The sequence below is a fragment of the Medicago sativa genome, chromosome 2, assembly GCF_051527215.1.
Source record: "Medicago sativa cultivar Bolivia chromosome 2, Bolivia_mono, whole genome shotgun sequence".
Classification (NCBI taxonomy): domain Eukaryota; kingdom Viridiplantae; phylum Streptophyta; class Magnoliopsida; order Fabales; family Fabaceae; genus Medicago; species Medicago sativa.
The window spans coordinates 46,002,108-46,028,937 of NC_140750.1; the positions used below are offsets into that span (position 1 = coordinate 46,002,108).

General features: G+C 34.8%; 3 protein-coding genes and 1 pseudogene across 6 annotated transcripts; 2 read left to right on the forward strand and 2 right to left on the reverse strand.

Moving 5' to 3' along the window:
• Positions 1-2,798: 2,798 nt before the first annotated feature.
• On the forward strand, positions 2,799-3,233 carry LOC146946894 (secreted RxLR effector protein 161 pseudogene; annotated as a pseudogene).
• Positions 3,234-6,639: 3,406 nt separating this feature from the next.
• On the reverse strand, positions 6,640-7,062 carry LOC146946895 (uncharacterized). The gene has a single exon (XM_085748329.1). It carries the CDS (start codon positions 7,060-7,062, stop codon positions 6,640-6,642), a length of 423 nt encoding a protein of 140 aa, XP_085604455.1.
• Positions 7,063-7,506: 444 nt separating this feature from the next.
• LOC146946896 (putative lipase ROG1) lies at positions 7,507-15,723 on the forward strand. Of its 4 annotated transcripts, none has more exons than XR_015026858.1 (10): positions 7,507-7,821; positions 8,503-8,570; positions 9,024-9,094; positions 9,248-9,526; positions 12,569-12,732; positions 12,819-12,874; positions 13,150-13,202; positions 13,334-13,402; positions 13,915-14,012; positions 15,389-15,723. XR_015026858.1 is itself a non-coding variant. In XM_085744708.1 (10 exons), the coding sequence occupies exons 1-10, from the start codon at positions 7,547-7,549 to the stop codon at positions 15,458-15,460; spliced, it is 1,257 nt and encodes a 418-aa protein (XP_085600834.1). In that variant the 5' UTR covers positions 7,507-7,546; the 3' UTR covers positions 15,461-15,723. The 4 variants fall into 4 exon arrangements, 2 of the variants coding, with proteins under 2 accessions (XP_085600834.1, XP_085600835.1); XR_015026859.1 differs by having other exon boundaries at positions 13,920-14,012; positions 15,389-15,520; XM_085744708.1 differs by having other exon boundaries at positions 13,282-13,402.
• Positions 15,724-17,869: 2,146 nt separating this feature from the next.
• On the reverse strand, positions 17,870-23,396 carry IMPL1 (myo-inositol monophosphatase like 1). Its single transcript, XM_085744710.1, has 10 exons — positions 23,128-23,396; positions 22,862-22,929; positions 22,609-22,742; positions 21,990-22,078; positions 20,500-20,557; positions 20,305-20,357; positions 20,081-20,179; positions 19,889-20,002; positions 19,270-19,371; positions 17,870-18,162 (listed from the first exon to the last, which is right to left on the reverse strand). Exons 1-10 carry the CDS (start codon positions 23,362-23,364, stop codon positions 18,064-18,066), a joined length of 1,053 nt encoding a protein of 350 aa, XP_085600836.1. The 5' UTR covers positions 23,365-23,396; the 3' UTR covers positions 17,870-18,063.
• Positions 23,397-26,830: the final 3,434 nt, after the last annotated feature.

The following is a 26,830-nucleotide window of genomic DNA, read 5'->3' on the forward strand; positions in this document are numbered from 1 at the left end:
TAAGCATTTCATCAGCCAAATACGATGAATTCATAAAAATCACAAAGTTCGTCTCACCGAAACACTTTTCAAGAAATTTTCCATTTTCTAAGCAAAACAAGTTAAATCCCTCACATCATAGGTTAAATACTACTAAACACCTTAATTGAACTCATAAAACATAAGTTTGAAGTTTGGAACCAATCCATAAGGTTTGGGTCGACTTAAGAGTAGTTATGCGGAATTTTTGTAAAATTTCAGCAAGACCACCTTGGAGTATTTTCATCATAACTTAAAAACCAAAAATCATTTTCAAGTCAAACCAAAGCCATTGGAAAGCTAACAAAATTATATACAACTTTCATGTTTACACCGAAAACCAATTCAAAACAGAAACGTGCGAAAAAGATGCGAGAACGCGAAACAGGGGATGCTACCACTGTGCAGCTCGCAACTGCGAGTAAATCACTTGCCATTGCGAGTTGTGACAGTTAGCTCTCGGGAAAAACCTCATTTTCACCCCATAACCCCAATTTTGACTTCCCAATGCCCAAATTTGATCCCAAGGTTTGTCTAAACATTTCTAAACATGAAAAGACACTCAAAATCATATAAAATTTGCCCCAAAACATTCTCTTAATAAAAATCATCATTTGACCCATTTTTCATCAAAACTTCAAAAACCACAGAAAGTCATAGCAGACTCCACAATTATGATTACCCAAGGTTTTAATCATCAACAACAACATCTCTCAACAACAACAACTAACCATCATGAATTCATCAATAATTCATCACAACATCTCATATCATCATTTTTGGACAAAAATGCAAAGCATACATATAACCACAATTTAAGCATGTAATTTCATCATCAACAACTCAATTAACATTCAATTTACATACCCAAACATTGCATCAAAACATGGACACGAATTTACAATAAATTAGGTTCAATTCATCAATTTCACAAAATGGGTAGAAATGAAAAGTTAGGAATTATGGTTGAAACCTAACCCTCTTACCTCTAGCACCAAGAATCTCTAACCCAAGCTTCAATTTAGCTCCTAGATGATGAATCCCCTCTTGCCTCTAACCCTTGTTCTTGTTCTTCCCACTAGCCTCTAACTCTTCTCTTCTCAAATGAAAAATGTTTGTGAAAGAACCCTATTCCTCTACTAACATTAGTTTATATATAGGCTCACTTAATTGGGCTTATCTCATAAACCTTAATGGGCCTAACCCATTTCTATTTCAACCTCAAAAATGTTACTACTCACTTAACGGTAAAATATAACACTAACGGTCACTTACCGGTAAATAAAATAATTACTACACCCTCTAGTAACTTGGTAAAATAATACTCTCACTAAGCACTAAAAATAACCTTCAGAAAATTAACAAAATTACCCCTGCCCTCAAAATGACCAAAATGCCCCTAAGTCCAAAATGACTAAAATACCCCTCTAACACCGAATTTAAAAATTCCCAACCAAAAATACACACAGAGGCAATAATCACATAAGAGCACATATAACACACATAAATAAATAAATAAAATAAATCTAGCGAAAAATCGGGCTGTTACATACTCCACTAACAGCAGAGCCTATAGAGTGTTTAACAACAGAACTCAAGTTGTTATGGAATCCATCAATGTGGTGGTAGATGATATGGTTACAGAACCAATGCTTGAAGTTGTACCAGGTGTTGAAGCATATCTTGAAACATCTGCTCAAGAAAATGTAATTCCTGAAGTTGTTGAAGAACCTGAAACTAACTCTGAGGATACTGAGCTGGAACATGGAGAAACAAGCAAAGGACCTTCAATTAGAATTCAGAAGAATCATCCTCAAGAACTCATTATTGGAAATCCAGATCAAGGAATCAGAACCAGAAGAGCTAATGATGTTATCTCCAACTTATGTTTTGTATCCAAATTTGAACCCAAGAACGTGAAGGAAGCTCTCACTGATGATTTCTGGATTGAAGCCATGCAAGAAGAACTCAACCAGTTCAAAAGAAGTGAAGTATGGGATCTGGTGCCAAGACCAAATGACATAAATGTCATTGGTACTAAATGGATCTACAAAAACAAGTCAGATGAAAATGGCACAGTTACCAGAAATAAGGCAAGACTAGTAGCACAAGGTTATACACAAGTAGAGAGATTAGACTTTGATGAAACATTTGCACCTGTAGCCAGATTGAAATCTATTAGATTACTATTGGGAGTGGCTTGTATCCTGAAGTTCAAATTGTTTCAGATGGATGTGAAGAGTGCCTTTTTAAATGGGTATCTCCATGAAGAAGTCTATGTTGAGCAACCAAAGGGATTTGTTGATCCAAATTTTCCTGATCATGTGTACAAGCTGAAGAAGGCACTGTATGGGTTGAAGCAAGCACCTAGGGCTTGGTATGAAAGACTCACAGAATTTCTGACCCATCAAGGATACAAGAAGGGAGGAACAAACAAGACCTTGTTTGTTAAGAAGGACAAAGGAAGACTCATGATAGCACAGATCTATGTTGATGACATTGTGTTTGGAGGAATGTCGAATCAGATGGTTCAACATTTTGTTCATCAGATGCAATCTGAATTTGAGATGAGTCTTGTGGGAGAACTGACTTACTTTCTTGGTCTGCAAGTCAGGCAGATGGAAGACACAATATTCATTTCCTAGAGCAAGTATGCCAAGAATATTGTGAAGAAGTTTGGGCTAGACAATGCCAGTTATAAAAGAACACTAGCAGCCACTCACTTAAAGTTATCCAAAGATGAAAATGGTGTAGCTGTTGATCAAAGTCTGTACAGAAGCATGATTAGACGTCTCCTGTATCTTACAGCAAGCAGACTTGACATAACTTTTGTTGTAGGAGTTTGTGCTAGATATCAAGCAAAGCCCAAAATGAGTCATCTTGTTCAAGTCAAGAGGATTCTGAAGTACATAAATGGCACCACAGACTATGGAATTCTCTATTCTCACAGTGGAAATTGCAGGTTGATTGGCTATTGTGATGCAGATTGGGCAGGTAGTGCAGATGACAGAAAGAGTACTTCAGGAGGTTGTTTCTTCCTTGGGAACAATCTAGTGTCTTGGTTCAGCAAGAAACAAAATTTTGTGTCTCTATCAACAGCAGAAGCAGAATATATTGCTGCAGGAAGTAGCTACTCTCAGTTAGTTTGGATGAAAGAAATGCTGGAAAAGTATGATGTTCAACAAAATGTTCTAACATTGTACTGTGATAATTAAAGTGTTACCAACATCACCAAGAATCCTATACAACATAGCAGAACAAAGCACATTGACATCCGACATCACTTCATTAGAGATCTTGTTGAAGACAAGGTAGTAACTCTGGAGCATGTGACAACTGAAGAACAACTGGCTGACATCTTCACAAAAGCCTTAGATGTCAAGCAATTTGAGAAACTAAGGATCAAGCTGGGTGTTTGCATTCATGAGGAATAGCAACCACTGTTCAGAGTGTCAGTTATCTTTAGTTGTAATTTATGCTTTTATCAATTCTTAATTTAGCATATTTTATGGCTAAAAAGGGGGAGTAAATATATCCATGCTGTATATTTCCTGACTATGTGCCTACGGATGTTGAGACATCTGATTCTGGCTTTCTGGTGATTTTGTTTTTCTGGCATTCTTGTCTGTTTGTAAAAACAAAACAAATATATATATATATATATATATATATATATATATATATATTAGTATTCATGAATTCAGGGGGAGTAATAGATATGATGGTTGTGCTCCTTGAGGGGGAGTAAACTTCTGTGTCCCTGAATGTTCCTATGGATGTTGAAACATCCTGCTGGTTTAAGCTACTGAATATTGTTTTCCTATATTTCTCTAAGTAGCGTGTTGTGACAGTTGATTGTCTATTAAGGATGTACAAGAATTTATTTTTCCTTATACGTCCTCTGCTGCAAGACTCTGATTTCCGCTCTGATACCTTCTAGTTTTTCTTATCTGTTTTTCCATGTGTTAATTGTTGTGTAAAAATATTGGAAGCAGAATCTGAGACCTGTAATATATTTCTTCCATGTCCTGAAGATTATGTGTGATGACTGAAGAACTATATTTTGGTATCTTTTAGAAATCTGAGAATGTGAACCTTTCTTCAAGGTAGATTTTTATTGTGAAGATTGAAGGAAAGGTTGCGTGTGCTATCTCTCTGTTTTAACAGGTGTGGGCTTAATTTGTTTTAGCCAAAAATTTGCCAAAGGGGGAGATTGTTAGATATTTGTATGTTGGTTTCACTTTTGCCTAAAACAAATATTCACTTCAGATGTGGAACACAATGTTTCAACATCCAGACCTGGTCTGTACGTTCTGTGCTTTGCCTATGTTTACGCACGCACTTGCTTGATTGAAGGAATCCACACCAGCTTGAGTTGGTCTGAACCGTGTGCAATTATGAGGAGATCGGAACATATGTGATTTCTTAAGGAAATGTTAAAATGACTTAGGAAAGTTTTTAAGGAGATGATAATGTGACTTTTAATGATCCTACTTTCTAGGAGTTTCCTTATCCGGCCATGTTGATTGAGCATTAAGTCACTGATCCGATCTGAAGCATGATTGAAGGGATGACACGCCTTGCTTCAGTATATAAAGGAGGCTGCAAGACCTGAAGAATTATTCAAGACATTGTTTTACAAAATAGAGTTTTGTTTAGGTTTTGAGTCTTATATCTTGTGAGCCTTTCGTGTATCATCTTGATGCATGTTTAGGACTGTACTTTGAGTTGTAATACTGTGCACTACTCCGAAGCTTTTAAGCAAGGAGTTAGGTAGATTGTGAACTGCATCTAAGCTTTTAAGCAAGGTTGCATGTTGTTATTTTTGAGGGTAACCTCATTTGATTTGAGTCTGTAATTGGGAATCATAGGGGTTTGTGATCAGTTGTAAGGGAGTGAGATGGGATCTCAGATCTAGGAGTTCCTAGGTTGAAGTCTAGTTGGGGTAGGTCCTAGGTCATAAGTGCAAACGTGGTTTGCTGAGAGCTTTTGAATACGGACTGCACTAGTGGATTTCCTTCTTGGCTTGGTAGCCCCCAGATGTAGGTGATGTTGGACCGAACTGGGTTAACAATTTCTCTGTGCCTCTTTTCTTTCCTGTCTATTACTTTGTTTTATTATGTTTATGTTTGTTAGCTTAATGTTCTAAACATCTTATACAACATCCGTTTACTGTGTTTTGTGTTGGAACATCGTTTAGAACATCTTAAGCCTAACGTGCCAGAATTTCACATAGAAAACTAACAAGTCTTATCCATTCAATTTGAATTTCGAACGTGCCTTTAGAAATGTCTATTGCTTGCCCTTATCCGAAGTGAAGACCGTTCCTCGATAGGTTTTGTCCGTCGAACTGAAACACGTGTCCCCAGCAAGTCCAACTTCGAGAAAGACCTAAGAGCAACCTTTATTTCTTCGATGATAAGGTCAACCTTCTTTGACTGCATTTAATGGTAGTCTTAAAAAACATAGGCTAACACCTTCCTACTTTTGTGATTTAAGAGGTAGCAACTAATAATCCTTTTAATCTTTGAATGTGTATTCAATAGTAACAGTAGTTCTTCGATTATGTATCAAAATTTTAAAAATAGTTTTGATTATGTACTTTGTTAATCAAAATAGTCTCTGATGCGAAAATAATCTTTCAATACTCACAATAATTCTTTTGATATAAGGATTGAATCAGTGGCGGATCCAGGACCCTGGGTTAAGGGGTGCAAATATTTTACTTCAATTATATTTGTAACCAAAAAAAAAATTGTAAAAAAATATAGATAAACATCTCACAAAATATAGTTCATGTGACCTTGAAAATTGAAAGTGTCATTTATTTTGTGATTTTTTTTTTAACAAAGAAGTCAATTAAGTAAAAAAATTGCGATTATTTTGTAAAATATATAGTATATATTTGTTAGTTATGGTATATAACCACTAACCTTTTGTCAAAAGAAAAAAAACTAACCTATTGGCAAATCCTTCAAAGATTAAACTCAAAATATAGATTCATTCCGTTTCGTCCTATTTTTGTATATGGGAAATTCATGTAGTATAATAAGTGCCTAAAAAAAGTAAGAAAGTTGGAAAGAAAAATAAAAGGTTATATTATGTTGGAGTTGCTTTAAGTTATTTAATTGTATAAATTGGTTTTTAAGTTTTTTTGGTTCCTCTTAAATCGTTTAAGTTAATTAATTGTAATAAATTGGTCCTTTAAATTTTTTCGTATCAATTAGGTACTTTAAATTATTTAACCGTAATAATTTGGGGATTTCAGATATTAAAAATGTAAATTAGTCATGGTCTAAAAGTTACAATTAAATAACTTAAAGAACCTAATTGTTACGAAAAATACTTAAAGGATTAACTTGTTACAATTAAACAATTTAAAGGACGTAAGTGATACGGAAAAAAACTTAAAGATCAGTATATTATAATTATAGAACTTAATGGACATCTAGTTTAATTTAGCCAAAATAAAAACTAACAAGGGAAAACCATGAGTGTGTGGTGCAAAATTGTTGGTCAAAGCATGTAGTACACTGTAAAAAAGTATATTGATTTTTTTTGGTTACAAGGCTAAAATCAAACAAAAACAAAAACAGAGAGAGGAAAAACAAAGTCAGAAGCCTAAGCTCTAGGAAAAGAGGTTCCTATGGCATCATTTCTAATTAAAACAAGAAGCTCATGAGGAGGAGAAGCATGGACTAAGCATTCTTCATTCGATGAGGCTCCCAATTTGGCCATGAAGTCCGCACATTGGTTTCCTTCACGGAGACAATGATGAACGGAGAAATTGTGAGCAGATAAGAGGTCCTTTATCTCCTGAATTAGGACAGCATAGGCATGGAAATTTGATGCTCGGCCTGTAATGAGATTAATGGAGAGAAGGGAGTCCGAGTAGCAAGCTAAATCCTCTATTCCCATAGCTGCAGCCAAGAGAAAGCCACGGTGAAGAGCAGTGAGTTCAGCTAACAGGATGTCTTTCGAATCCGGAATGAAGCCAGAGAAACCAGAGAGGTAGAAACCAGCGTTGTGTCTTGCATTTGACATTGATCAATCTTGCTATTACATAAAAAACAGAAAGCACAAAAATTCAATTGCCCATTGTGTCTTGCATCAAGAGAGCGGTGCAAAAACAATTTTCCAGGGTATGCAAAACATGAGTTAAATAGGATGCTGGGTATATTTTATGAAAAGTTGAGTGATCCGCCTCTGGATTGAATTTCAAGTAAGTACTTGCAAGGATTAATGACAATAAATAAATATATTAAAAGATTAATATAACGATATTAACAAAATATTTTATATCAAAAATTAATTTGATTAATGAAGTGAACAATAAAAAATTATTTTAAAATTTCGATAGATTAAAGATTATCATTAGTATCCGACCGAAATGACTCTACCTCTTAAATAAATTTAGTTTTCCTAAAAAAAAAAACAAAAATTAGTTTGCCTATTCAAGTTAAATTAAGTTGTGATTGCAAATTTGACATCCTCCTCGATCGAGCCACCACCACCACATCACTGCTTCATGCTTGCCTCGGACTCCTCCACCGTCGTGCTTCGAATACCCGTTCGCAACCCGACCCGTTCACTCTTCACCGCCATCAACACTTGCTGCTATCATTTAGGTCGATCGGGGCCCAGCTTCTTTGTGGGTCCCACTCTTTCCCTCAATTCTATCAAAATGCAACTGCCCCGTCTCAAGGTTGAGGCCGAAATCAGCGGGGAAGACTTTTTCAACGCCTCCACCTCTAAGCGGATTCCTCGTCACCTTGTAATTATGGTTAATGGTATTACTGGGAGGTAATAATGTTTTAACTTGCTTTGGTAACTACAGTAGTAGCTTTTATTACTATTACACCCATTGTCTAGTAATGTTGGCTTGGGACCGGAACGAGGTTTTCGATAGTGTCAATTTCAGTGGCTTTACAAATATAATAGTTAGTTAGTTGGAGTTTGTTAATTGGGTGGTTAGCAATTACGTGACGTGAGCATAACTCAGTTGGTAGACAATGATATCTTTGATATATGATTTGTGGGGAGGAACATAAGGGTCTGTTTGGTAGGAGGTTTTTGGAGGAATAAGTCTTATATTTTGATATTTTAAAAAAAGTTAAACAACATCATCATTTAATAATTATATAATAGTTCAATCACACTTAATTGATTTAAAAAAAATAAGATTAATAATGTCTGTAATTTAAAAAAGGAACGTAAGTCTTCCCTCCCTAAACCCTCCATCCAAACATACCTTGATAGTTGGAGAGGTAAGGGATTGTGGGTTCAATTATGATTCTAGGGTAGTCTGAGTTTTTGTACCAGAATTCCCTTATTCTATGATTATGTTAGCTGGATAGTTTAGTTATAATTAGTTATCCAAAATTATCTATTTTATCTTTTGTGTGATCAAGTTCATAAAATATTTCAAAATAGATTATGTTTGTGGGGGACTCTGGTTACAGTGAAATGTGCTTGGTTTTTCAGTGCTTCTGATTGGAGATATGCTGCAGAACAGTTTGTAAAGAGGCTTCCGGATAAAGTTATTGTGCACCGTAAGCATTCCCACTTCCTTTATAAATATAGATGAGATGCTACATTTTTCTGTTCATCAGAGCATTGTTCATAACATAGTGGAATTTGAAATTCACCATATCACTGGAATGTTAAGTTTTTTAGTTGGATTTGTGATCTATGTGTGAGTAGTCAGATAACAAATTAATAGTTTCAATGTTCTGATTTGGTTTGTTGTTTGTCTGAACTATCTCCATCTGTTTGTGTCATGTAGGTGATATATAACATCTTTCACGAATAGAAATGTGACTGATCACACAAGTTTTTTTCACTATTTTTTTTTTATTTCTCACAATATTAAAATATCCTGCTCTGATATTCACCTGATTCTTGTCCTGACATTTCCAAGTCCGCCAATCTTTAACTTGTATTATCTTTTGCATTGTTTATTAAGAAAACCATCAGTTGCATTTTACTTGATAATTTATGGACAGGCAGTGAATGCAATTCTTCAAGATTGACGTTTGATGGTGTTGACACGATGGGTGAGAGGCTAGCTGAAGAGGTACTTTGGTAATAATAATAATATGACCTTTTGTTCTCTTTGCTCATCTTAAATTTTCATACTTCCCTAAAATTTCATTTATAATGTTGGTTTTGGCGTTTTGCTGTTACTCATTTGTGTCTAAACCTTCAGTTTTACTTTGTATTTGACCAGGTACTATCAGTTGCTAGAAGATGGCCAGAGGTGCATAAGATATCCTTTGTCGCACATTCTTTAGGAGGCTTGGTGGCAAGATATGCAATTGGGAGACTTTATGATAATTCTTCAAAATTGGAACATGTTGGTAACAGCAGGAACCATTTCAATGAAGAGAAGACAGAATATTCAAAGCAATGCCTTACACAAAGTTATGAAGCCAAAATTGCTGGTTTAGAGCCAATGAACTTTATAACATTTGCAACACCTCATCTCGGTTCAAGAGGAAATAAACAGGTACTTTTCTATGAGCTGTGTCTCAATTTTGGTTGAGGCTGTCGATTAATTACTTAAAGTTGTTGGACAAGATAATGACACACACTCATTTCAATTTTTTGAAGAAACGGGCACACAGATTGCATTTAAGTCAAAACTTGCTGCAATTTGTGAAATTGTTAGTTTATTTCCATTTTGTGTTTCGTAAGCCACATAAACTCTAAAAGTGGTTTGATATAATTCAGCCCCTTAAATTGGAGACAAGTATTACAATGGTTATGGCTATCTGCGTTTAATTTATGACAATCAGTTTATACCTGATAGGTACAACTTCAGAATGATATTTTTATTTTGAATTTGTTTTGGTTGCACTTGTATCCCTTTTCCATTAGATATTGTTGGAATATTAGAAAATATTTTATACAATATTTATATCATGTTAGGGGATCTAGTTTATCTTGTAGGATCAGTTTGTAATTGTAGAGTATCTTTTAGATTATCTCCTAGGAATAGTTTCTATATATTTTAGTTATTGTTGTGATTTGTTTCCTTATTTCCTTATATATTTACCATTGAGAAAAACCTAAATCCCACATTGGATAGATAAGACTCTTGTTAAGAGTGTATAAAGAGGAGACACTCCTCACCTTACAAGCCGGTTTTGTAAGGATGAGTTAGGCACCGATTTCAACATGGTATTAGAGTCTATCGATCGGGCCACCCACCATTTATATGCACTGACCAAGCCCACTAGTGTTGGGCGTGAGGGGGTGTATTGGGAAAATCCCAAGTCCACGTTAGATTGATAGGACACTTGTTAAGAGTTTATAAAGAGGAGACACTCCTCACCTTACAAGCCGCTTTTATATTGATGAGTTATACCCAATTTTTTCATTTATGATTTGAGGTCTTCTACATCTATAACTATGGATTAGCGGTTGATCTTTTGTATGTTTGTCTGTATTCTTTGCATCTTTGTGGTCTGTTTCTTCTCTCAAGCCAAATGACTGTATGTTTGTCCCGCTACCAGATCCAAGTTGTTCGTTGGTCATTATGTCGTATGTCCAAGTCACTCTTGTTTCAGTGTGCTTTCTTCAGTGTCTTAATTTGGTCTCTTATGGCATACTATCTAGTTATTTGTCTTAGCAAACATTCAATAGTCTCTTTTAGTCCCTTCACGCAAAAAACGTCAAGGTTGAGTTGTCGGCAGTGGTGACTTGTCCCACTTTGTTTTGGTAGTCTCGTTGTCTGACCATCACTATGGTTGTGCTGCTGGCAGCAGTCACAGAACTGTTCGTGACATGTTCCAAACTCAAGTTGATTGTTTTAGGATTACCTAGCCCAATTTGACCGTAGTTTAATTTTCCTGCAGTTTGTGAATGTTAATTATGTTTAAAAGGGAATATTTGTAACAAACTTGAAGCTTAGCAAGCATTAGCTTGAGAGGGGATATTGAAATACTATGGTTGTGCTGCTGGCAGCAGTCACAGAACTGTTCGTGACATGTTCCAAACTCAAGTTGATTGTTTTAGGATTACCTAGCCCAATTTGACCGTAGTTTAATTTTCCTGCAGTTTGTGAATGTTAATTATGTTTAAAAGGGAATATTTGTAACAAACTTGAAGCTTAGCAAGCATTAGCTTGAGAGGGGATATTGAAATATTAGAAAATTTCTTATAATATGTTTATATTATATTAGAGTATCTTAGTTTATATCCACCAGGTTTTTATATTGGGCCTAACTTATCTTTACAAAACCAACTTGTAAGGTGAACGGTGTCACTCTTTATAAACTCTAGTCAAGCCTTATCTTTAAGACATGTGGGACTTGATTTTTCCAATACACCCCTTCACGCTCAACACTACTGGGCTTGGTGTGAGGATATAAATGGTGGGTGGTCCTATCAATAGGCTATGATACCATATCAAGTTTTTATATTGGGATAACTCTTCCTTACAAAACCGGCTTGTAAGGTGAGGGGTGCTACTCTTTATAAACTCTAGTCCATAGTCACAGAATTCGTGGAACTTGAAGGGAACCACGAATTGGTTCGCACGAACCGGTTCGCGGTTCTTTCTCGAACCGGTTCGCAGAAAATTCGTAAAGAATTCGCACTAAACCGGGAACCCAGCGAACCAGCAATTTACATGCCAGAAAGAATTAAACTAATTGAAATGGCAGGTGAAAAGTCACCATCACCATTACCGAAACACAGAAACCAAAGAATATAATAAATAAATAAATAAAACGACATATAAACAATAATAATAAATTTTGAACTATTATGGGAAGTGAAAGTCACGCTCCCAATTGTACCGTACAACACCCATGCGATGCTTCCAGTACTATGAAGTAAGAGGTGTATGCTCCTTCTATTTATAACTTCTTTTCCTCTTAAAGTTTTACTAAATAACCGATGTGGGACATAATAAGCTTTGTATTTCTATCTTGACAGAATGACAGATACATTACATTTTCACTAGTGTGACGAACCGAAACGTACCGAAGCTCTATACCCCTATGCGTACCGAATTCTTCTCATGTCGCGTACCACGAACCCGAACCCGTACCGCGTACCAACGCGAATGCGTATTATGTGACTATGCTCTAGTCAAGCTTTATCTTTAAGATACATGGGTTAAGCTTGACACAGTGCTTAAAATCCAGTGGTTGCTGGTTGGGAAGGAAGCTGATTATAGCAGTGAATAGTGAACCGAAAATGAGGCTTACGTTCTGAGAAAGGTATACACAGTAGGCAGACTGGAAACCAGCGGTAAAACACAGTTTTCAGCAAAATACATTAGATGCCGTGTTAAGAGAAAATAAATAGAGAAAACGAGGTATATGAGTGGACCAATGTGTCTCAACTACCTGGTAGGATCTTATGTTAACTTAAAACGAGAAATACAAAGATTTGCAGTTATCTTAATCGCTGTTAATTACATAATAATACTATAAAACTTATAACTAACCTATTTATATTATAACACTGATATACTAGTACATATATTGGAATTGCAGTAAAATCTCTCATTGCTTTTTCCATTGGTTGTTTGTTATAGCTTCCTTTACTTTGCGGTCTTCCTTTCCTTGAGAGAAGAGCATCTCAAACTGCACACTTAGTTGCCGGGAGATCTGGGAAGCATCTCTTCCTCATGGACAGTGATGGTGGAAAACCTCCTCTTCTCCTGCGGATGGTTGATGACTCCGACGATTTAAAATTTATGTTAGTACTAATGTATCAGTTAATGTCGACAGATCATTATATCCATTTCTGTATTATTGCCAATCTATTTGTTTGTTATGGTGTAGTTCAGCTTTACATGCATTCAAGCGGCGGGTGGCATACGCAAATGCGAATTTTGATCGTATCCTCTTTTTAATCTTGATTTTGAAAATAATTCATATTTGATATTATTAAATTTCCAATCTTACAAAAGATTAAGACTTATGAATCTAGAGTCAACCACATTCGTTAAAATGAGAAGCAGCAGTTTTAGGTGCAATGTAAAGAGTTTATAGACAGCTAGAAACCATGTCACCTTGGCTAATAATAAATTGGTAATTTTCCGAGTAAAGCTGATGAAGCTTTCAAATAAGGAAATACTTTTTACGCTCTGATGATTCTTGACTTAGCTTGAAGAGATTGTTGGATGGCGTACCTCATCGATTCGCCGTCAAAATGAACTTCCGAAGGTATTGACTTTCTAATAATATTCTACCTTAACGCTCCACTTTGCTTTCAAAGACTAAATTTTGTTTTCTTTTGTGCTAGTCCAATCTTATTGTAAATGATGACAAATATCCACACATTGTTTATGTTGAAGGAGAGAACACCAGAGGCATTTACAATAAAGCGTCTTCAAATGTTGGAGGCCAATCAGTTGACTTAGAAGGTTCTTTCCTTATTTTAAAAGGAAAATTAGTTTCGTCGTAATATAATGATGATTTGTGCTGTTTTTCTATATTGCTCCTGCACAAATGTGTCTGTACTGAATACCTAGAAGCATAAGTACTTTATTTGGATCCATGCCGTGAGGTTAATATGTTTTATTCTTATTGATAGTTAGTGCAGATTTCTAGTTCTTCAAGAATTAAGAAAAATAAAATAAAAGAGCATTCTTCTATCCTTGGTTTTGCTAGTTATATTGTAAGTTTCAAAAAATATTAAAAAGCATTTAACAGTTCTGTAATTAAATTCGTTCAGATAAGTTAGCTGGCTCCCAATTAAAAAGTTCTAATTTTTGGTAATAATGTTAAGAGTAGGGGATTAGGATCAGTTAACAAAAATAAATGTCTCACTAATATGTAATGAATTGTCGTGAATGAACTATCTAGTAGCTGATTCTATTCTTTGATTGCAATCAAGTTCCTATTTTTATGACATTTTTATTCTTCCTTAATATAGAGAAGATGATAAGGGGTCTCACTCAGGTGTCTTGGGAACGTGTGGATGTTAGCTTCCAGACAAGTAAACAGCGCTACATTGCTCACACTACAATTCAGGTATGCTTATATCTTAAATCTTTATTACAAAATTTGTGTGATTTCCTTTGATTGCAGTCTTTTCAAATGCTTTCTTCATTTTTGTACTAAACTTATGAAAATGGATGATACTAGGTATAATGTACATCACAATGTCGAAATCTACTTGATATTTCTGCTTTAGCTCTCGATTTTGTCTGTGGCAAGATTCTATTCCTCCTTCTGCTTTTATAGGAGAACGAGTTATGTCCAATGATTACACAATATCCAAAAGTTGGTTTCTATTAGTAGGTGAACTAGCCTAGTTAGCATATAAAAATGCAACAACACAAGCCTTATCTTCTTAAAAAAACTTTTTTCCTGGACTTGGTGTATTTCAGGATACGGTTTATTGCCTCACAATGCCTGCCCACAGTCATGATTGGTTACCTAAGCTCATTGATAAACTTCTTCCCTCTTTTGGGTTCCTCTTCATTGCCTAACTTCTGCCCTAGTGAAATTTAAAATTCTAGCTTTGCTTGCGAGTTTGTTCCTACACTTCCTCGAAGATAGCGATCTCATAAAATAAACTTGTTACAGTGATGACGATGATTATTATATTCTTGAAAGAAGAGCATAATGATAAATAACTAGTTGAAATTTTGACGTCTTACTATGATTTAATTTTATTTTTCTAGCTTGATCAATTAGGAACACTTAGGAAAACATACAACAAGATATGAAAGCTTTAACAAACCCCAAATACAGCTCACTACCATAAAACAGGAACCTCAGATAACCTGGTCTCAAGACTAAACCCAATTATCTTAAACAATTTTGGCTTGGTAATGCCGATGAAGTATTGCAATCTACTCCAATCCCAAATAAAAAACAATGCTTAAATAATATCATTGCTGTGTGTGTGAGGGGATTGTGCACTCTATTGTCTGTTGCTTCTGCCTCCTGTTACCTTGCCAAGAGTAGCATTTGGCACTTTCTGGGCTTTGATATAAAGCACAGATACGGACACCGGACACGACACGGACATTGACACGCCGACACAACTAATAATTTGAAAAAATCACATAATCCAATGTAATTACAAGTGTCGGTGTCGGACACCACACATGTCCGACACCAGGACACACCTAATCCGAGGAGTGTCCGTGCTTCATATGTAACTAGATTTGGATATTTTTTCTTGATATAAGTTAAACCAGTTTTTGGCTTTGTATATTAGATTTTGTTTTTAACTTGCTTTGAATCTTCTCTCACATTTTCGTTTGGAGAGGATCAGTTAAACTTGCAAGCTTTGAAATATTATGTATAGGCTGTTTTTGTGAAACATTTGTGCCAAAATTCTTTAAAGATTGATATTCCTTGTTGTTTTTTTCTTTATTTTATGTGGTTGCTATCAGGTGAAAAGCTACTGGTTAAATTCAGATGGTGCTGATGTGGTTTACCATATGATAGACAACTTCCATCTTTAGCCTTTTTGTAAAGTTTGATATGTCAACATATCAATCAATGTTGGTCCATTGTTTTGCATCGTTGATGAAGCGTTGTACATTTTATTGTGGCATGAACGGTTCATTTATCTATTTGAATGCACCTTTATGTATATGAGACCTACTTACTATTTAGTGATTTCTTCATACATTTTGTGTATATGTTTGTATGCTGTAAATTATTGTGATTCATTTCAAACAACACGTATATCTGATTCCTAATAATTACTCATTTATTTCAGCAATGTTTTTTTTTTTTTTGGGTCATCTAACTTAATACTCCATCATATCAAATGTCTACATAGCTTATTAGATTAGGTACTTAGTTAGTATTAGCAAAATAGTAATAGATATTTGGCTGTATATAGATGTAACCACATCATTTGTAATATTATACTTTGATCAATAAAAGAAGACTTATGCATAGATCTTTTAGTAAAGGTAAACAAGTCTATTTATTTTGTAATTGTATAGCGAAAGAAAATCAAACAAATATTAGATGTTTGGTGTTTTAAAGATAAATAAATGTTTGTATTTATATATTTTTTTATAGTGGTAGAGTCTGATCAGTAACCTTTTTATCATTGATACTTCGAATGAGATTATGACTTATACTCCAACACTTTTGTACAGTCGATGATTGCCACTGTAATTTACATTTGGTTCTGTGAGAAAGGATTTTTAAAAAGGGAAATGTTAAGGACACTTATTTAAGAAGGCTAAAGATGAGATTTTGTTTTAGGAATAATATATTTAACACATTGAAACTTTGAAAAGTATCTTTTTTAACATAAAACTTGTCAATTATTTCTATTTTTTGTTAACAATGGCCCTTTATGAGATTCGTTGGCAAAACCCTTTTTTTAAAAAATGGTACTCAGTGGTGTAAAATGTATTACATTTCTTAAAAATTCCTCCACGGTTTCTTTCCTTTATAATTTGTGATATCTTCTTTTATCCCCTATATTTTTCAAAATACTTGATTTGTCCGGCTTACACAATATGGACATGTGCAATGTTTGTCTGGATTGTGTGACTCTAACAAATCAAGTGTTTTGAGAAATTTGGAAGACAGGACAATACATCAACGTAATTTAATCTTGTTCAAAAGTATATATCTGAACGAATTGCTCTCCCCTTATATTTGGATGAGAATTATATTGAAATACAATTCTAGCATCTCATAATTAGGTTTCTATAAACCCTCTCCCCTCTTAACTCTCCCATTTGTAATCATCGTTACTCTCTCTCTACCCCAACCCCGAGCACGCGCGCACACACACAATGCTAGTAAACACTATCTCAAACCCATTTTGTTGACATCTTACACGGCAAGAAAATACAAAACCCTGCCTAGATGCAACGTGTTTTGGCTAAAATGTGAAAATTTATATCAAAGTGAGGCTAATAGGGCTGGTTTTAATAAATATGAAATTACAAAATACACACTCAATCGACACAATTATTCTAATTTAGTTAGGTTTATTTGCTTGGTTAGTAGCTCTTTTCCATCAATCGCCTAGTCTAGTGGCAACGAGCTCCTTCCAAGGACGTACTTGGGGAATACCGGGTTCGATTCCCAGGGGAAACAACGCTTGGCCAGTGCGCATGCCTCTACGCATGAGCTGGATTAGTCGTCCACCTTTGGTGGATCGAAAACCGGTGTGAAAGTTAAAAAAAAAAAAACAAAAAAACACTCATTGGAGTAGTTAAGAAATCATAACGGAACATAGCTTATTCCTTAATGTAATCGTTAGAAGAAAAATGACCATTGGTGAAAGTTTTAGCTAGTTTCTTAGATTAAACTTTAAATTCTACTACGTACAAAAGTATAATGAATTGACTACTACTCTATTTTTTATTTTTTTGTACAAATTGACTAGTATATTCTTAACTGGTATGATTTAGTGGTTTTTTTTTCTTGTTTATATTGAGTACAAAACTATATGTAAAGGAAAGCAGCAAACCAAATTTGCGCAATCATCTAGTGGATTTAATTTGTATATTAAGTACAAAAATATATGTAAAAGTCGCAATAGAACAGCATTTCACCGTTCTGATATGTTCAAAGTTTTAAGCACCCTTTCAAACTGAATGGTGAAAGAATCTGGATCTTATAAAAAGTTGTGAATTGTAACTTAGAATCAAAGTCAAAATCAAAACTAGAAGATTTTGGATCTTCCTTTCATCTACTTGAATTTGAAAATGAAAATCAGAAAGGGATTAGGATTCTTGCTTATGAAAGCTTAGAAGAACAAAGATAAACTCGAGAGATGATTCAGATATGGATACTGTCCATTAAACAGTCGAAACTATTGTGCCATGGTGGGATTTGGACCATCCTTTCATATATGCGATGTTGTATGAACAACAATGAGAATATTACTGAAATTTTGAACAAAGAGTATACACATATATATAATCAGAAATAATTTATCCAAATGCAGTTTATAACAATTATCGTGAGATTTGAACTAGTAAGTAATACAAAAATGTAAAGAGCAATAATGTCACCCTATTGCTGTTAGAGACATAGTCGACGAGAAACAAGAAAAACATTTGTTGGTGTCTTTACTGTCTCTAGTTTAAACGTCAGCTCTGTAGTCCTCAGGTTTGTACCATAATGAAAAATCAATTCCCTTACTTTTTAAGCCCTCTGTTGCAGGTCCAATTCTCTCCAGAAGCTGTGAAATACACATAAAACCCCTCAATCACAAAAAACTAAATGCATTTTCAGTAGACTGCAAAGTGCAAACCACTCCTAGCCAATTAAGTGACTTACTTTACTTGGTAGAAATTATAACTGAAGACTAACAGAAAACTATCAACAAACAATATAAAATTCAATAATGTAATATTAGCATATGATATCGATAGATCTTAGAGGCAACATAAGAATGTGAAAGTGTTGTGAATAGAGTCTCAATGTCAAAGAGTTTATGTGAAAGTGTTTCGATAGATCCCAAGTCAGCTATGATCTATTTGATCATATTTTGGTTCACCCCAAATGGAAAATTACCGAGTACTAGGCAATTATTTTTTAGAAAGCATATGTTTACACACATTTGACGACAATAGTTTTGAGGGTTAACATAGCTCAAAATATGTGGATGATGAAGGAATATAATATGTCGCAATTTATTCATTACTATCCACGTTCCACATAACACAATTAACTACGATTTTGAATGTCGTTAGTCACAATTTTCAAGTGTTCAGATACACCTATCCGTGCATTACTTATCCAAATTGTGTTCAAATATACATGATATTCAGATATTCAAATATATATGATATTTATTTAACCATGACTTTCCTTATAAAGAAAAAATAAAAATTAATTTGCACCCCCCAAAAGGCTGTGTATATAAGCAGGGTGAATAACACTAATATGTTATTCTTTTTCTGACAAGCATTTTGTTAATTTAGAAATAGAACCGATTTGTAACTTATTTTTTTTACAGAATACCAATTTGTAATTGACATATTGTAGGTTGGGCTGAAATGACTTATGAGGAAGCTTTATCCGCATGAGGCATTGTACCGCTTAGCCGATTTGTAACTTATTTTTTTTACAGAATACCAATTTCTATAAAGAAGCTTGTTTAGGTATCAATTTGCAACTTGCAAGGTTGTTGACTAAAATGAATTAAGGAATGGATAAAGTAGTCGGTAGCAAATATTTCAAAATGTTAATAAAACTTGTTAGAGCAGTTGAAGTGGACCACAAATTGATCATTAAAGAAAAGGTGCAATTTAAACATCTCCCAACAGCAAAATCAGAGACTAACCTTAGCATGGACCACGCCGTTTGATACCAAAACAGATCTATCAAAAACACAAAATTTTCCGCCATCCATCCGAGAGACTGTGCCACCAGCTTCCTCTACCATCTATAAATTAATGGAAAACAAAATGTAAACAAAATTATCACATAAGTATATAATTCAATAAACATTGAAAGCTATTCAAAACATGTGTGAATTCTTAAATCAGCTAGCATACAAGTTTACTATGTTCTTAGGGGTTCCTAGGATAGCTTACATATTTGACAAGCTCGATGCATCTCACATATATGCTCCTTAAAGGAGAGTATTGCTTGTAATCAAAATTAGTTTTTATTTCTTCTTTCCATTATTTTTATTTCTTCTAGTTAGGCATTCTTAGTTACCAGTAGTTGTTCTATTATAAATAGAATTGGGTCCTAATCTCCTAATAAACCTCTTGTTGTTAACCTAAAGCCTTTGAATTTGCAAGTCTTCTAGAAGAGTTCTTTCTATAACCATTATACAAAAATAAGTTCTTGCTTGTTTCTCCACTAGAAAAATTTACTTTTCCACACAAAACCCAAACACTTGCTTGAATCTCAAAATTAGGCCTCAAGAGTAATTGTTGATATGTAGAACTCACCAAAACACCAGCAGCCATATCCCATGGCTTTAGACGATATTCCCAATAAGCTTCTACAATTCCCAAAGCCACATGACACATGTCCACAGCAGCTGCACCAAGCCGTCTTACACCCTAAGCATCAAAGTCAAGAAAATGATTGGTGAAAGGCAGAGAAATGAGGAACATATGTTGTATGTATTAGATGAATACCCTGCTGACATCCGTAAATTCTTTGAATAATTCTACGTTAGTAGCCCAGGCTTCATCGTGTTCATACCCAAAACCTGTCACTAGAAGAGATCGTTCCACCTGAAAGAAATGAAGGTTACTCCGATTTTCCCAAAAAAAAAATATAAAAAACACTGAAATGATGATATAATCAAGGATTGTGCAATTCACTTTTGTATTCTAAGGCACTACTTAGCCATAATCACCTGATTAGTTGCACTCACTTCGATCCTTTGGCCGTTGCAGAATGCTCCACCACCTACAAGGTATGAGAATTATATCAGGGCAGAAACTATACAGTTATTGATAAAACTAATAACTAGAAAGAAAAAACAAGATTACTAAATAATTTTTAGTTTCTCTAAGGGGTTGATAGAAGTTGGAAAAGAAATTTCTTTCACCAGCAGTTGCAGTGAAAATGCGAGTATTCCAACACATAGGACCACCAACAAACTCAACCTGAAATTAATACAAATCCTATTAGCATATCCTGTTTTGCCCCAACTATCATTACTTACCATTATATACAATGAAAAGGAAAGAGCAGATGAGAATTTCTTGACAATAAAAAATGAGGGTAGTAAAGACAACACAGTTTAAAAGAAAATTTGGCCTTCGATCATTTTGAAAATTCAAAATCCAAATTTTTCAAATATAACATGATTTCTGAAACACCCTAGACTTTACGTTTCATTGTACGTTTGTGTGTTATATTGTTGTTAAGAATGCACTTGAGGTAGTATGACATTTAGAAATATTCTTTTTAGTATAAATAGGTTCGTATGAACAAGGGGTATGACTGCAGTGCTCGAGGTCTCATGACTCCAAATTGTGTAAATATGCTTTTAATTCTATTTGATAGCCCTGGTATGAACAAGGGGTATGACTGCAGTGCTGTGACATATGGCTGTAATAGTTTTTCAAAACACTTTAGGGGTTCCATGGAATCTTATGATTATGTGGCACAACTGCTTGCTATACCCCAAAACTATTCATTTTCATTGTTCTCATATTTATAGAGAAGGAAATGAATGTGTGGATCAGCATAGTTGGGATGTCAAACGCCAAAACTAATGCATGTCTCATTCATCGTTTATAAAAAAAATAAAAATGTTTGTAATTTTGAATGAATGTGTGTTTAAGTATTCTGCAATAATTCCAAGTTTTGATTATGTAATTGATGAATGAAGTGTGTCATACATGTGTTGATACATAATCTGTCTAGAATCTGTTAGGATTGATTTAGATGAATTTTGGATGAATTTTTTTTTCAAATAGTGGCAATCCCGCCACACGCTGTACCTTTATCCTTGTTTCAGGTTCGGCTACTCAGCACTGCTATGCTATCTGGGATAGACTACTATGAGTTAATACCCTATCCACAAACATCAGAAAATTCCTTCTCCGTTTTCCGTTGGTAGGCCAGAAATCAAGTCCACCGAGACGTCACTTCACAACTGAGTCAAGATGGATAGTGGCTATCAGAGCCCTACAGGATAAAGATTAAGGTATTTGTTCTTCAGCAAAATGTAATATTCTGCTATAGAATTGTAATATCCTTCCTCATACAACTCCAATAGAAAATAGCTGCTTTTCTAGATGGAATTTAGTGGTGTTTATGGAGATTCTACTGGGATATGCCCCTAAATGGAAGAGATGAGGCATGCAGACTATAGAATCGTATAAGGATGAAAAATTAATGACTGATATAAGGTTGGTTTATGGTACCCTTTTTAGAGGATATCTCATCGAGAAGCAAAAAACAAATGGAAGTTGTTTGATCAAGCACTGATGTTAAATTTCAAGTTAAGGCATAGGAATGAGTTATTATCAATGAAAGGTTGCATTAAACAACGTGAAATATAAGTAAAAGATAAGGAAAAAAAATCACCACTGTAGCAGCAGTAGGATTTCCTCGATATAGAACTCCAACAGAAACAGCAAAGCTGGGATAGCCATGTGCAAAGTTTGTTGTCCCATCTACAAAATTATACAAGACTTGTAATCAAACTATCCAAGTGATCCATGAAACAACAAATGCACGAGGAAGATGCAGTCAGAAATAAATTATTTCAATACAGACGGAATAATATGATATATTTTAATAACGACAAATACTTTGTCGAATATAAAATATATATAGCCTCACATACAAAGAACACAAGCAAAAAGGAATTTCATTTGGAGAATAGAGTAAAGGAACTGGGAAAATACATATAACCAACACATGTGGTTACATTCAATTTTCTCAAATTATTACCAGTGTCGACGTGTAAGTGTCGTGTCCATGCTTGTGTTAGTTCATAGAATAGGACACATACTACGAATGAAAGGAAGAACATAATGAAGGAATTCAAATTGATGTCTCTCTTTCAAAGAAACTCCAAATTCAAACAGGGTAAAAGGTGTGAAGAAATACATTTGAACGCCAGCATCTAGTTGTATGCTTAAAACTAGAATTATTTCTTAAAATGTTGGGGCAAAAGGAAGCATTGAATGAAATAACAAACCTAAGGGATCAATGCACCAGAGATAATCGGAAGCTACATCTCCTATGATGCCTCCTTCTTCCCCAAGAATAAGATGATCTTTAAAATTCTTCTTCACCACTTCTAATATGGCAGCTTCACTCATTTTATTGGTCCTGTTAATTTACAAATGACTCTTATTTGATTAAACAGGCAAACAAAACATGTGAATCCTTTATACGAATACGAAGATTAAAAAAGATAAGCATTAAACAAAGATTCAACGAGACCTTACTCAGTCACCAAGTCAGTTAATCCTTTATACGTAATATTCCTTGGCTTATTAACAGCATCCATCACAACCTGTATATAACCAACCAAGGTAATTGGATGTCAAAGCATAACTTAAATAGGAAAAAATACAGTGGACGTTAAACTGAAACAGTACAAATCTGTAAAACTGCGATATTAGACTATGATACTGGACATCACAAATTTCCCCCATTAATGCAACTGCTCTTAAATAGCGTAGTTAAAAAAATAAAAAAAAATGAAACGAACCTTGGCACCAGTTTGAGCAGCAGTTGTGGCAACTTGAAGGAGGATCGCAGGTTGAACGGGTCCAGTGGAGAGTGCACCAACCCTTGAATAGAGTTGTTCTTCAGATTTCAAAGAGTTCTTACATGATGTTGATGATTTCAGCCTCCAGCTTCGAGAGGTTTGACTTTGAAGGCGGTAAGTAGTAGGAGGAAATAGTTTTGTAGCTGCTGCGGAGGTGGAGAATACAATTGACATCATTATGATCGATCAAAATGAGCTAAGAGATGGATGGGTGGAACCAAGGAATAGAGATTGTGTTTTGAGAAACTCATCCACTTTCTAGATGTGTGACATGTGGTAAAAATAAAACCAATGGCCGAGATTAAAAAGTTTGAAAAATGCAATTGTTTAATAAAAAAAGAAATTTATGTGTGTCTCCTCTTCTATTCTCTTTGATACAACACACATTCCTTCCTTCTCTCATTATCATTGTTGCATTTCCCTCTCCCTCCCTCCCTCCCTCCCTCCCTTCATCGACGCATTCTCCCCCATTTGCTCCGTATCACCTTACCCAAATCACCATCGATCAAACTTTTATCTTCACTGATGTCGCTTCAGAACAAAATGAATGCAAGAACAAATCTCCTAATGTCGCTTGATGGTACCAATGCTTGAAATTTCCCCCATGTCGGCCTCGTTCACCATTTGACAGAGGAAAACTGTAGTGTTGGGAAGAGGTTTAGCGAAGAAGGGCCCTTTGCCTCAGGAATCCGTGTCCACAGGAATCTCCCCAACAAGTTCAACCCGCGACCACATGGACCGAGGGCCAGAAAGCTGTTGGGATGATTGACCACCAAAAGTTCCATCGGCAAAATGCACATAGAAAAAGGAGGTCGGATCGAGAACATATTGTTGTAAATAGTGAAGTTTTTAGTACTACTATTATTAGTGATTTGTAATTGGCTCATTAGTCATTAGTCAGACCCACTAGGTAAACACATTAGTGGTTGTAGGGGTGTTCGCGGTGCGGTTTGGTTCGGTCGAATTTTAAAATAAAATTCGAACCAAACAAACCAATGCGATTTGGATTGGATCGGTTTTTTTCGAGACAATACATTTTTTTACTAAAGACAATACAATTTTTTGTTTCCAACATTACAATTTTATAAAAAATATAAACGAAATTAGAAACGTGAACAAGAAGTAATCCTATTATGTAAGAAATGTTAAACAGTAAGATTTTTATCATTCTATAAAATGTCAAGTACTAAAAAAAAATTGAAATAAAAAACAAAGAACAAACTTAACAAAGGAAAAAATATATCAATTTTTAAAAGTTTCTATGAGTATGTTTATGTGACATATGTTCAATTAACATTTTTCTTATGTCGCTGTTTGGTTTGGTTTGGTTGGTAAAATAAAAAACCGCAAATCAAACCAAACCATACGGTTTAGTAAAAAATTGATCCAAATACATCTAAACAAAATGCGGTTTTTTGCAGTTTCTGTTTGGGTTGGTTCAGTTTGCGGTTTTTCTATTGGATTGGTTTGGTTTTTAAAACCCCTAAGTGTTTGTACATTATTTATCTCTGAAATATAATATTCAGTTTTCACATGGCATAAGAACTCCCGATCATAGGGGGCCTTACTTCCTTATAAACCATAATCGTCGTCTTTGCGGTAACTTTTTTTTTGCCTTAATTGCGATTTATTATGAGTTTCCGCCTTCATTGCGGCTTCTTTAAGATCCTGAAAACATTGTTTATCCGCATCTGTTCACTGACATTGTTGTTCATCATGGTATTGTTTACCTTTGTGACTTTGTTCATAAAAATATTATTTTCAAAGAAAAAAGAAGATTATTTTCTCCGGATTGAAAATTGTTGTTTTGCAATTTTTTTTGTCTATTAATAACCGCATTACGTCAATCAATATGTCAAAAGAAGGATTGATTTAACCCTTCAGTTAAGATGAAAAAAACAAGGTGAGATCTTTTCTTAAGGATTTAACCGCATGCACGTCTTTGACATACTTAATTACATCTCTTTCTCCACTTTCACTTGGTAAGTCTCAATTTTCTATTAAATTTAATGCTTCGGATAAACCATCTAACAAGTATTAGATACTAGATTATGGAGCCACTGACCACATAGCACCCTTACCCACACACTTTTCCACTTATTCACCTTGTCCTAGCAACAAGAAAATATATATCCACATCAGATGGTTCCCTTATAACTATAGCGGGTCAAGAAAATGTCCACATAAGCCCAACTACAATCCTACAAAATGTCCTTCATATTCCCAAATTGTCCACTAGCCTAATTTCCATATAGAAACCCATAAAAGACTTATCATGTAATGTTTTTTGTAACAATGCTTGTGTATCCATCTCGATGAAAAGATACGTTTGACAAGATTCAAAAACACCTCTTTCTTCTTCTATCTGAAGATACCAACGAAATAGACATTTTTGGGGGGCAATTTGTTAGCCTGTATTTTTCGACAGACTATAATAAATGAGGTCAATGAAGTTTGACCTAGATTTTAAAGAGAATGAAATGAGTTTGATTCTCAAGTTTGACTGTCGAAGTGAAGTCCAGAAGATCTGCTGATCGAAAGAATGGTTCGACAGAGTGAAGAAGATGTCGAAGGAAGATTGGCATCGAAAAGAGGAGCTGAGTAGCGGTTTCTCGTCGAAGAGACATTATTTGAAATTCAAATATGTTTGTAGTAGTTATTGGCAGTTACGTCTCGAACGTGTATGTAGGCAATTACTTAGTATAAGTAGCATTTTCCTCTATGGAAAACGGGTCACAATTCAATCATACTGAAAACTTACGCTCAAACAATCCGTTAGCATAAGGAGAAACGAGCAACAAGTCTTAATGTATGAATCTGTGCACCACTTTACTTTCATTTTAATGCAATTCTAGTTTACCTTTTAGACTCTTTTTTCGTTTTAATCTTTGCTTTTAAGCTTTCGCATCGATACCTTGAAGATAATCTCGACAGGTCTTACCCTGTGTCTGGATTTCGACGATTATATTCATAGTTCGCTACTTAGTAACAAGAACAATCACAATTTTCTAGAAAACAATCAAGCATAAAAGGTCTTGAGATTTGCTGGTTGATCTCGCTCGCCTTTGTTTTAAATCAGTTCAGTAGTTTACCAAAATCTAGGTTAAACACCACTACCACTCCTTCCACCTCCACCTCTACCACCAGAACCTTGACTATCTCTAGGTTTGGCTTCATCCACTGACAACTGATAACCATCAAGTTCACTGTCATGAAGTTTAAGAGCTTTGCTTAAGCTCTCAGAATCTGTGATATCCATGAATGCAAACCTGTGAACAATCCATGAAGTAAGTAAAGTTCAACTGTGAACTGCCCGTGAAGTATGTTTTTAATGCAGCATTAGGAGAAACGGTGGAATGCCAATGGAATTTTGCAAAGAAACATACCCTTTGGAATAACCAGATTCAAAATCTTTTGGGATTGACACCCTTGTAACTTCCCCACAAGTTCCAAAATGCTCCTTCAATTTAGCTCTTATCTGAAAATACATAACAAAATAAGAGGTGTTAGCTAGAAACAAATTAAGTCAGGCAAAATTAATTGAATAATAAACAGTTGAGACTGGCCTCTTCCACCACTTTAGCAATCTATGACTCAAAGACCGTATTGATTCTTAGAAAAAGTGTAAATCTGAAGAACAAAT

Bases quoted from the DNA above. Each gene is read 5' to 3' on its own strand.
- LOC146946895 (XM_085748329.1), bottom strand. From the start codon at position 7,062: ATGTCAAATGCAAGACACAACGCTGGTTTCTACCTCTCTGGTTTCTCT.
- LOC146946896 (XM_085744708.1), top strand. From the start codon at position 7,547: ATGCTTGCCTCGGACTCCTCCACCGTCGTGCTTCGAATACCCGTTCGC. The intron at 8,571-9,023 runs GTAAGCATTCCC...ATTTATGGACAG, and splicing joins GGATAAAGTTATTGTGCACC to GCAGTGAATGCAATTCTTCA. The intron at 9,527-12,568 runs GTACTTTTCTAT...TGTTTGTTATAG, and splicing joins GTTCAAGAGGAAATAAACAG to CTTCCTTTACTTTGCGGTCT.
- IMPL1 (XM_085744710.1), bottom strand. From the start codon at position 23,364: ATGATGTCAATTGTATTCTCCACCTCCGCAGCAGCTACAAAACTATTT. The intron at 20,003-20,080 runs GTATTCATCTAA...TTTGATGCTTAG, and splicing joins AATTTACGGATGTCAGCAGG to GGTGTAAGACGGCTTGGTGC. The intron at 19,372-19,888 runs GTGAGTTCTACA...ATTAATTTATAG, and splicing joins ATATGGCTGCTGGTGTTTTG to ATGGTAGAGGAAGCTGGTGG.